General features: G+C 48.0%; 1 protein-coding gene across 3 annotated transcripts in view; it reads right to left on the bottom strand.

The window, feature by feature from the left end:
- The window catches only part of KCNK10 (potassium two pore domain channel subfamily K member 10), a 164530-nt gene that overhangs the window by 83764 nt on the left and 68504 nt on the right, over positions 1-12262 (bottom strand). For all 3 annotated transcript variants that reach the window (XM_070378415.1, XM_070378414.1, XM_070378416.1), the window contains exon 2: positions 6619-6953. In XM_070378415.1, the coding sequence (XP_070234516.1) occupies positions 6619-6953 (335 nt within the window). The remainder of the gene's footprint in view (positions 1-6618; positions 6954-12262) is intronic.

Raw genomic sequence — 12262 nt, 5'->3', positions numbered from 1 at the left:
GGTATGAGGGAAGGGCACGCGGGTCAGACTGCCAGGAGTAAAGCCGGGATCCTCCAGCTCACCTGAGCGTGCAGCTGCACCTCAGGCTGCCTCAGCGTTCTCCTCTGGAAGTGGCACGACAGACAGTCCTCACACGATCGCCACAGGGACCCAAAGAGACAAATACCACCAAGTCCTTCCTGACCTCTGCTGGCCTCCGCGGGCTCCCACTGTGCACACGCTTCACGGAACACCACGCCAGCCATCATCCACAGCATAAGGGATGACAATGCCGGCAGGAATGTGGAGAAGAGGGATCTCGGGCACCGGTCACGGGCTCGGAAACTGGCACAGCCGCCACAGAAAGCAGTACGAGCTTCCTCAGAAATCAAAAATAGAATTACCATATGATCCAGCAATTCCACTTCTGGGAATACATCCAAAGGAAACATAAACAACAACCAGAAAAGCTGTCTGCACCCCACGCTCCTAGCATCGTTCACAAGCGACGAGACGTGGAAGCAATCTAAGTGGCCGCTGACAGGTGAATGGACGCAGAAGTCCACACAGACAGAGGCAGGTATCACGGAATATTATTCAGCCATCAAAAGACGAGGAAATCCTGCCGTTTGCACAAACACAGATGGCCCTTAAGGACATTATGCTAAGTTAAATACATCAGATGGAGAAAGACAAATGTTTGCGTGATTTCACTTATGTGTGAAATGTTTTTTTTTTTTAAAAACTCATAGAGAAAAATATTAGAGATGGGAGTGGGGGAAGGGAAGTTGGGGGAAGGTGCTGGAAAGCTGCAGACTTCCAGTTTTAAGTCCTCAGAAGGGAAGGTACAGTTTGATGGCTACAGTGAACACTGCAATTTGGTATAGATGAGAACTGTAAGATAGGAAATCTAAGAGGTCTCGCCACAAGGAAAAAAGTTTCTCTCTGTGGACCTATATGAGATGATGGAGGCCTGCTCAACTTTTTACAGTAGTCGCTTCGCAATAAATACTCAAACCATTATGCTGCACACCTTAAAGTTATACAGGGATATACGTTAACTATATCTCAATAAAACTGGGGGGAAATGCCTCCACTCCAGTGAGCTCCAGTTACTGGCTGACACGCCTCTTCCTCCATGGTTGCCCAGTCTCCTGCCATGTGAGACTGGATGATTCCTTGTGATGAGTGGGCTGGGTCTTTAGCAGCATCCCTGGCCTCTCCCCACTAACCTCCCACACCATCTCTCCAGCGGTGACATAGAAAATGTCTCCAGACATTGAGAGATGCGCCTCCCCGCCAGAGGCAACCTACTCCCCATTAGGAACCACTGCTTAAAATTCTGAGCTCCTTGAATAACACTATAAACAGCAGCAGCAGCAATATCTACCTTTTTTTTTTTTTTTTTAATACTCACCACATGCCAAGCACAGTTCAAAGCCCTTCTCATGAATCACAGAATTTAATCCTCTCAAGCCCTAAGGGTGAAGGGTTTGGGGCACACTTTATTGATAATGAAACAGAATCATGGAGAGGTTTGTAACTTGCTCGTGGCACATTTTATTCTCCTGTTTCCTATCCCCAGCATCTAGCCTGTGACCTGATATAACAGAAGTTCAGTAGCAATGTAAAGAATGCACAGATGAATCTATTAATCAGATAGTCTCCTCCATAACAGCATCGAGGTCAGGGATGGTGACCCATCTGTCTCCTCTGCAGTCCGCAGGTACCCCAAAAAAAACCCTCCCCAGCTATAGGTCTTTTAAGCTATCCAGGCATCTCATGGGGGTTAGGCTATTCCAGTGGCTCAGACAGTAAAGAATCTGCCTGAAATGCAGGAGACCTGGGTACAATCCCTGGGTTGGGAAGATCCCAATGACTGGCATCTTCACTCCAGGATTCTTGCCTGGAGAATCCCATGGAGACAGGGGCCTGAAGGGCTGCAGTCCATGGGGGAACATAGAGTCAGACAGGACGGAGCGACTACCACTCAAACTGTTCAGACTGCTCTGTGTTTGTTATTATTAATAATATGAATTACACCTTCCAAATTCGGAGAAGGCAGTGGCACCCCACTCCAGCACTCCTGCCTGGAAAATCCCATGGACAGCGGAGCCTGGTGAGCCGCAGTCCATGGGATCACTAAGAGTCAGACAAGACTCAGCGACTTCACTTTCACTTTTCACTTTCATGCATTGGAGAAGGAAATGGCAACCCACTCCAGTGTTCTTGCCTGGAGAATCCCAGGGACGGGGGAGCCTAGTGGGCTGCCGTCTATGGGGTCACACAGAGTCGGACACGACTGAAGCGACTTAGCAGCAGCAGCAGCAGCAGCAGCACACCTTCCAAATTAGCTCTATGAGTGGTTCACTCAATTCAGCCGAGAGTCCTGACACCATCAGATAAATACCATCAATCTGACCTTTTCCTATTAGACAAAAGTATCACTGAGATACAATAATACTATTTCCCAGCATCCTGAAAGCCCTCCTAAACAGCGTGCTTCTTATGCGCACTCCAGAGAGCGCTGCCCAGAGGATGCTCGAAAGTGAGAGGATGCTCCCTGGTCCTAAGGTGTTGCCACCTGCAGCCTATGAAGGAAGCAGTGAACTGAGGACAGCGCATAATAATTTGATTCTTTATTGTTATTATTATTGGCTGTGCTGGGTCTCCATTGCTGTGCGGGCTTTTCTCTAGCTGCGGCGGGCCAGGGCTCCTAACTGGGCTGCAGGGGCTTCTGATTACAGTGGCTTCTCTTGCAGCGGAGCACGGGCTTCAGCAGTTGTCTTGCAAGGGCTCAGGAATCGTGGTCCTGGGTTCCCGAGCACCAACTCAACAGCTGTGGGACACGGGCTTAGTTGCTCCACAGCATGTGGGATCTTCCCGGACCAGGGACTGAACCCGTGTCCCCTGCAGTGGCAGGCAGATTCTTTACCACGGAGCTACCAGGGAAGCCCCAACAATGTGATTCTTAATTGACATAGGTTCAGTATTTTAACTACTTAGCTTTCAAAAACTGTAGATCAACACAGGTATAAACACTTACACCACAGCAGATGGAGATCTTAAAGCGTCCCATATCCAGGACTGACAGTCTATGCATATAAAGGGGGGTGGAAAAAGAAATGTTTTCTGTTAGAGAGCAAGGAAATCCAACGCTTTTTGACTCTGCTAAAATTCTGGAAAGCATTAAACATGAAGCAAATATTTAAGAGAGAATTAAGCTAACGATGCTGAGGCTGAAACTCCAGTACTTTGGCCACCTCATGCAAAGAGTTGACTCATTGGAAAAGACTCTGATGCTGGGAGGGATTGGGGGCAGGAGGAGAAGGGGACGACAGAGGATGAGATGGCTGGATGGCATCACTGACTCAATGGACGTGAGTCTGGGTGAACTCCGAGAGTTGGTGATGGACAGGGAGGCCTGGCGTGCTGCGATTCATGGGGTCGCAAACAGTCGGACACGACTGAGCAACTGAACTGAAGCTAATGATCAAGCAAGAACTACTTAAAGGGCTAAATACTCATCGGGTGAGGCAAGGAAGAGTCAGGTAAACCTCACTTTGAATCTCAGCTCTGCCACATTGATGGTTGGAAAGGTATTCAACCTCTTTTAGCATCAGTTTCTTTACCTGTGAAATGCGTAGAGTAGTACCAACTTAGAATGTTATTGGAGAGATTAAATGAATTGATGGATAGAAGGTGCCTAACTCACAATGGATACCTAACAAAGGGTAGATTTTTAAGTTGTTATAAAAATGATCTCATGGGCACACACACACACACCCCTCATTTCACAGAGGAACTTTTGAAGTCAAAGGATGGGTCTTAACGGCAACACCAGAACTACCTCTGTCATCCTGTCCTTCATTCTAGCCTCTGAATTCTTTCATAAAGGAAAAAACCAAAGAGCGGACAATAGGGAACTACTGAGTTAATAAAGGAACGCATGAATAAGCTCAGATACCTCGTGGCGTCACCACTGTTAGAGATTTCCTTTGATATCTCATTCCAAAAGCGTCTCTCTCTTGGGTAATAATTAGATGCAAAGCCATGCAGAGGCTACATGTGGATGCAAAGATAATAAGACATGATCCCTTTCCCCAGTGTCTCACTGTCTAAGGAAGGAAAATTCAGGCATGAGTCCAGATTCAATCCAGGCCTCCTATTAGATTATTACATATACGGCAACTAAATACAAAGGGTCTCATTACACATCAATGCAACATGTATAATCCCTTACTTAAAATTACTCCAGAATTATGTCCTCCATTCTTTACATCAATATGAGCCTTAAACCTGTGCTAAACAGATTAGCACAACACTCTCACCATCACAAAACTGTTTGTATGTTCCCATGAAAGGAGAAAAAAAAGACAAGTCCATCTAAGAAAGAGTGGTAAGAAACACTGCCCTTATCTTTTTAAATTGTAAGGTTTTATTTTTTTTAATAAAAATTGTGGGACATAGCATGAAGTCATATGCAGTCCCAGAAGGAAAATGTATATTTCTATTAAACTTAAGAGTCAAGTCTGAGGTGGCTCAGTGGTAAAGAATCAGCCTACCAATATAGGAGATGTGGATTAGCAAGAGTCGGACACAACTTAGGGACTAAACCACCACCACCAAGTCAGATTAGAGAAACATTTAAAAGATTATATACTAACAAAGAAAAGAATATAATGACAATAAAGGGGTCAGATCATAAGTGGCCCCAGAATTCCCCTACCTGTCAGTGGAGCTGAAAATAGATAAAGAAAGAAGCTGGCCCAGACTTGTGACTCATAGCAAGCTGATGTGTAGTAACCATTAGAATGTGTTATTGGATTATACTTGCTTTACAATGCTGTGTCAGTTTCCGTTATACGCATATATACGCCCAACTGCCCCCCACCCCACCCCTCTAGGGCATCACAGAGCCCCGAGTTGAGCTCCCTGTGTTATAGAGCAGCTTCCCACATTGATTTTACACATAGTAGTACATGCATGTCAATCCTAACCTCCCACTCTGTCCCCCTCTCCTCTTCCTCCCCCACTGCCAGCCCCCCACTGCTGTGTCTGCATCTCTATTCATAACCTGGAACTAGCTTCATCTGTACCATTTTTCTATTAATAGATTCTACATACATGCATTAAAATGCTGCTCATGCTCAGTCGCTAAGTTGTATCCGACTCTTCGTGACCCCATGGACTGTAGCCAGCCAGACTCCTCTGTCCATGGGATTTCCCAGGCAAGAATACTGGCGTGGGTTGCCATTTCCTCCTCTGGGAGATCCTCCCAACCCAGGGATCAAACCTATGTCTCTTGCAACTCCTGCATTGGCAAGTGGATTCTTTATCACTGAGCTGCCTGGGAAGCCCACGTGCACTGATATATGATTTCGTTTTTCTCTTGGGGTTCACAGGTAGCTCAGTTGGTAAAGAATCCGTCTTCAATGCAGGAGACCCCAGTTCGATTCCTGGGTTGGGAAGATCTGCTAGAGAAGGGATAGGCTACACACTCCAGCATTCTCCTACCATTAGAACTTAATGTGGGTCACACCAGGGCCAAAAGGAACCGTGAAAGCTGTCTCCTCCACCCCTCTGCCTTCCAAACTTGAGAACCTCCAGAAAAACGGGGCTCTCCCTTGCTTCTGTGTCACCACCCTCCACCAGCACGCCTCATGGTTCAGGAGGGTGTGCAGGTTAGAAACCAAACCCCAGCCACCACGCCTCATGGTTCAGGAGGATGTGCAGATTGGAAACCAAACCTCAGCTCAGAAGCTTCACCCTCTGTCACCTCTGCGGTGAAGCCCTCCAACTGGGCTCTCAGCGGCCCCCTTGTCCTCTTCCTGGGACTCGGTCCTCTCCGCCTGAGGTGCTTCTCAAGCCTCCTGTTTCTCTCCCCCCGCCCCGCCCCCCCACCATACCGCCTTAGATGACTCCTTGTTCCCCACACTCCCTTCCAGCCTCACTTCGCCCCTGCCAACACCACCCCACCTCTGCATCCTCTGCCTGGCAGGCAGGAGGCCAAAGTTCTCCACCTCCGTTTCTTTTTTGAATATTTTTTCCTTCCTATCCAAAGTACAGAGAGGCCCCAGCACGGTGCCTGACACACAGTGGATTTGCGAAACAGCGTCTTGCTCATCGCTGTCATAGACGTCCTTACTTCTTCATCCTTACAAAGCCACCAAAGCCTCTCCAAGTCTCTCGCGGCCTCCCCACCCCACTTCTGGTGGCCTTTTCTCTGCTCCATTCTCACTCACCTGGGACAGGTTAAGACACTCCTACTTGCTTAAAATTCTTTCTCTGACTTCCAGGCCACCCTCTTACCCAGCACCTCACACAGATGTAACGGTTAATCAGCCTACATAAGTGGCCTTGAACTTGGCAATCCAAAGCCCTCAGCCTGCTGCAGCCGCTGAGCACCGCATCCCAGAGCAGGTGATGCAGAACGCAGCCTGCTGCTGTGTGCTCTGGGGGACCCCTCTCCCGCACCCTGTCACAGGTCTCCACTCAAACATCACCTCCCAGAGAGGTCCCCCCTCACCTCCAGAAGCATCTCGACCAAAGGCAAGGCTCAGTGAGCCAGAAAGACAGACGTCCAGGCCGCCCTTTCCCCCCGCGGGCGAGGCGATGGCAGACTCCCTCCCTGCTCACCTGGATCAGCGTCTCCAGCTCCTGGGGGCTCACACAGATATGATCCCGCAGGAATTCCGCCTTCTCCAAGGCGATAGTGTTCTTTTGGCTGCTCTCAAAGGGCTGCTCCAACGCCCGGAAGACGAGACCACCCGTGACGAGGTAGACCACCACGACCACGAAGATGGCAACCACCGTCTTCCACTTCATGACGGTCTGCAGGCCCCCCTGGGCCGCGCCTTCCATCCTGGCTACGACCGCGGCTCGGGAGGACACGGCGAGGCGAGGCGCCAGCGGAGCCCCGTTAGCGGCGGCCTTGGGCGGGCACGCCGGGGGCGCTGCTGCAGGAACGGCCACTGGGAAACGGGGCGGGCGAGAGGGAGAAGAGAGTTCGTTTATAAACACACACCCTACACCATGTCACCGCGCAGACATCTTTCAAGCCGGCTGTCAAATGGGAGGGCTCAACATGGGTTCCCCAAGCCCCCAGTGAGGGAATTCAACCAGTTGCTAGGTGTCTGCTTGAATAAAAGCTGAGCACCAGGGGTTCCAGTTTTCAATAATAATAATAACTGAGTCTGAAATGTGTATATTTCTCTACAAGGGTCCAAATCTGAAAGCCATGTCTGTTATTTATCATTCAGCTCCTGCCTCAGTTTTCTTGTTAAGCAATGTGTGAGATAGACTAGGGCTTCCCTGATAGCTCAGTTGATAAAGAATCTGCCTGAAACGCAGGAGACCCCAGTTCGATTCCTGTGTGAGGAAGATCTGCTAGAGACGGATAGGCTACCCTCTCCAGTGTTCTTGGGCTTCCCTTGTGGCTCAGCTGGTAAAGAATCCACCTGCATCACGGGCGATCTGGGTGTGATCCCTGAATTGGGAAGATCCCCTGGTGAAGGAAACAGCTACCCACTCCAGTATTCTTGCCTGGAGAATTCTACGGACTGTATAGTCCATGGGGTTGCAAAGAGTCGGACACGACTAAGCGACTTTCACTTTCAAGATAGACAACAAACCACCATATTTTAAAAAGAAGTGCACTGTTCAATCTGGACAGGAAATAAGTAGGAAAAGGATACCCAGCAGATTTGTCCAAGCACTGAGGGCTAGGTGATACCAAGTGTACAGAAGATATGAGCATCTGGCAAGTTTAAAAGTTCTTTTCTTGAGGTCTATGGTCACAACAGAAGGGTGAGCTTCCTATACGGGAGAAGGGTCCAAACTCAAACACAGCACCTCTCAGATCAAGATGGAGGAATAGGAGGAGGACATGGAGCTCACTCCCCTATGAGCTGTGCCCCTGGGAGGGGGCTCAGAGGAGAATGGAGATTAAACTGGGAGAAGACTCTCCCTGGGAAGTGAGTGGTTCAAACCCCATAGTGGGGGCTCTACCTCTGGAGTTCTACAAAAAAAAAAATGAGCTCCCCTGGAGGGCTGGCGGGACTAACAGGAAGCCGTGGGAAGCTGGGACTGCACTCAAGAGGAGCGCACTGCTGCTGGCTCCTTCCCAAAGCAGGGCGGAGAGGGGCCAGCTGGCCAACTGGCCTACCACATCTACTTCAGTGTGTGTGCCAGCCTGAGCCGGGGGAACATTCCAGCCCCCCCGTCTCACGTCACAGCTCCACGGTGGGATGGGAGCTGCTATGAGGAGGACCTCAGCTGTGAGACACCGAGGCGGCTCAAACATGAAGCAGCACCTGAGCAGGGCAGAGGCAGCCATTGCTCTCACTGACGCAGGTCACATCCAGACCCCTGACGTCAGCCGGACCCCCACAGGCTGTACCCCAGCCCTCACCAAGTGCCTGGGACAGCCCCTCTCGCTCCCCCGGAGTGAGGGTGCCAGTGCGAGGAGGGAGAGAGCGCACACTTGAAGCGAGCCGAGCTGGCTTGGAAGCTCAGCCCTCAGAGATTCCGCTTTAAGAACCTGGAGGCTGACCCTGCCCCCCGCCCACCATAGAGTGATGATGGCACTCGGCACAGGAGCCCCAGGGCACACCTGTTCTGGCCCAGCCCCTCCGTCTCCACTCCCAGCTACTGCCTTGGTAGGAGGCACAACCCGAGGAAAGATGTCACTTGTGTTCTCATCACATCCGGCTCTTCCACCCAAGCCACGGGGCAGACACAGATCAAACAGGAATGCTGCAACACAAGGGGCAACAGAGAACTACCTTCCCTAATTTCATGAAGATAGAGAGAGATAAGGAAAGTGAGAGGGGGAGCTTGTCTCCGCTGGAAGAGCCAGAGAAAAACCCCTGAAAAAATAATTACTGAAACCAAAATAAATGATTTACCAAATGAAAAATTCAAAGATAAGTAATAAGAATACTAACTGAATTAGGGGAAAAAATAGATAAGCGCAGTGAGAATTTTAATAGGGAACGACAAAATGTGAAAAGGAACCACTCAGAACCAAAGAAAACAATAACTGAAATAAAAACACGCGAGAAGGACTTAGCAGCAGACTGGGTGGCACAGAGAAACGCATGAGGGATCTGGAAGACAGAAGAGCGGGAGTCACCCGGAACCGCCGGAAGGAAAGTGCACTCTAAGGAGAGCAGAGTGAGAGATCCCTAGGATAACCAACGTTCACATCATAAAGGGCCCAGGAGGGGAAGAGACAGGGAGAAGGGGGCTGAAAACACATTGTGAGAAATTCTGACTGAGAACTTTCCAAATCTAAAGAAGGAAACATACATCCAACTGCAGGAAGAACAGAGGGTCTCCAACAAGATGAGCCCAAACAGACAGACACCAAGATATAATTAAAATAACAAAACTGAGAGAATTCTAAAGACAGCAAGAAAAAAAAAGCAGTCATACACAAGGGATCCCCCAGAAGGCTATCAGCTGATTTTTCTGCAGAAACTTTGTAGGAAAGAAGGGGGTGTTGTGGCATATTCAAAGTGCAGGGAGGGAAAAGCCTGCAACCTAGAACACTCTGCCCAGCAAGATTATCAATTAGAATTGAAGGAGAGACAAAGAACTTCTTGGTTAAGCAAAAACTTAAAGAGTTCATCAATACTAAATCAACCCTAAAAGGAAGGTTAAAGGGTCTTCTCTAAGCAGAAAAGAAAAGACTACAAGAAGAAGTATCTATAGATAAAGGGGGAAAAAATCTCATTAGTAAAGAAAAGTACATAATAAAGTGTGAGGATCAACCACTTAAGTAAGCGAGTATGAAGATTAAAGGACAAAAAACGCTGGAAAATCAAGTATAGCTACAATAATCAGCAGAGGGATAAACATGAAAATGCAAAATATTACATCAAAAACAAAAAAAATGTGTGAAAGAGAAGTGAACATGTAGATTTTTTTGGATGTGTTTGAACTTAAAGGACTACCTGTTTAAAACTAATAGACACAGTTGCAGGTCAACATATAAGAATCCCATGGTAACCACAAGGCAAAACTTACAATACACAAAAACAAGAGAGAAAAGAACACAAGCATGCCAGGAAAGAAAATCATCAAACAAGCAAGGGAGCTAAAAGAACAAGAAAGAACTATCAAAACAACCAGAAAGAAAGCAATAAAATGGCAATGAGTACATACACATCGTCACTGTAAATGTCCAAGAACTAAATGCTCCAGTTGAAAGATACAGGGTGACTGACCGGATAAGAAAACAAGACCTATTTATAAGCTGCTTACAAGAGACTTACTGCAGAACTAAAGACAGACAGAGACTGAAAGTGAGGGAATGAAAGAAAAAAATGCCATGCTAATGGTAACAACAAGAACGTAGAGGTAACAATACCCATATCAGACAAAATAGACTTTAAAACAAAGTCATAGGAAAAGGCAAGGAAGGGCATTACATGATGATAAACGAATCAATACAAGAAGAGGATATTACACTCATGAACATACATGTACCCGCTACAAGAGCATATAAATACATAAAGCAAATATTAATGCACATAACAAGAGAAATTGACAATACTCTAATAGTAGGGTACTCTAACCTACATTGATATACAGATCATATAGATAGAAAATCAATAAGGTGACACTGGTCTTAAATGAGGGGCTTCTCAGGTGGCCCAGCGGTAACGAATCCACCTGCCAAGGCAGGAGATGCGAGAGATGCTGCTTTGATCCCTGGGTCAGGAAGATCCCCTGGCATAGGAAATGGCAACCCACTCCAGTATCCTTGCCTGGGAAATCCCTTGGACAGAGGGGCCTGGTGGGCTGCAGTCCATGGGGTCGCAAAGAGTGCAACATGACCTAAGCAAATTAGCACACAGGCAACCTTCCCTAAAGACATTACACTCAGATTTGCACCTGCCCTTGTTGCCACAGAGACGCCTAGCCTTGTCCGGGGCCGCTTTCTTTCCTTTTCGCCCTCATCTCCCATTCACTCGTCCCCCTCACTGTATCTCAGTGCCTGACACCTCTCACCATCCCCGTGGCCCCTGTGTATCTCAGTGCCTGGCACCTCTCACCATCGCCGTGGCCACAGCCTCACCCAGGCCACTGTCACACCCTGCTTGGCCCAATCCAAACGCCTCACCAGTGACCTCCTTGCTTCCACTTTCACCCACCTCCTGGGCTGTAAGTCTGGTGTTCCATATTGTTGCAGTGAAAAGGAAGAAAGAGGAATGAGTTTTGCTTTCAGAAATGAGATTTTCTTTCTTTTCTTTCCCTTTATTGAGGACAAAGAAAATAAAGAGAATAGGCCTCTTCACTCCTAGATTTTACTTTGTTCCTAATCTGTCGTCTATAACTAAGTTGGCTCTCCTCAAAGCTAACCTAACTCTGCTTTGAGCTACATCCTGCACCTAACACCATTTAACTCCATGCTGATTACATCCTGTGCCTTCACTGTGCTCCCTTCGCAGACCACTCTTTGTAGCTTTCTGCGTTTCAGAAAGAAGGCCGCAGGACAATAAACCAGAGACAAATGAACCCAATTAGCTGACGCCAGCTATGATTTTTTAAACAAAGCAAGGAGAAGAAGAAGGGGCTTCCCTGGTGGCTCAGCAGTAAATAATCTGCCTGCAATTCGGGAGCCACAAGAGATGTGAGTTTGATCCCTTGGTTGGGAAGATCCCCTGGAGGAAGGCAGGGCAACCCACTCCATTGTTCTTGCCTGGAGAATTGTGGACAGAGGAGCCTGGTGGGCTACAGTCCATGGGGCTGCAAGAGTCAGACGTGACTAAAGCAACTTGGCACACACACAAGAAGAAGGTAAGACCTTCATTACTTTGAGCCTTGTCATTTTCCCTGAAACCATGACTCAGACTACATACAGTGTCTCAGTTCCCCCAGGATGGGGTCACAGTTCCTGAGGCACTAGCCTGATGTGTTTCCCCCTCTGCCAGCTGAGGACTAAAGTCATCTTTCTATTTCTTCCAAATTCTGTATCAGTAATTTTTATTCAGCACTGATGGGCAGAGAAAGCCAACATTTGGGTGGTAACAATATCACTTCTTGAAGCACCTCCTCTATTTCTCCCCTGCTTGTTGTGTGGTCAGTAAAATAATAGCCCCCAAAGATGCCCCTGTTCTCATCCCTGGGAGCAATGAATACATTACTTTACATAGCAAAAGGAACTTTGCAGATATGATTAAGCTAAAGACCTTGAGTTGGAAAGACTGTTGCTGTTGTTCAGTCACTCAGTCATGTCCAACTCTGCGTGTCCAACCCATGAATTGCAGCACAC

Source organism: Bos mutus, chromosome 10, assembly GCF_027580195.1.
Source record: "Bos mutus isolate GX-2022 chromosome 10, NWIPB_WYAK_1.1, whole genome shotgun sequence".
Lineage (NCBI taxonomy): Eukaryota > Metazoa > Chordata > Mammalia > Artiodactyla > Bovidae > Bos > Bos mutus.
The sequence above is the reverse complement of the archived record's forward strand: the minus strand, read 5'-3'. Positions and strand labels throughout refer to the sequence as shown.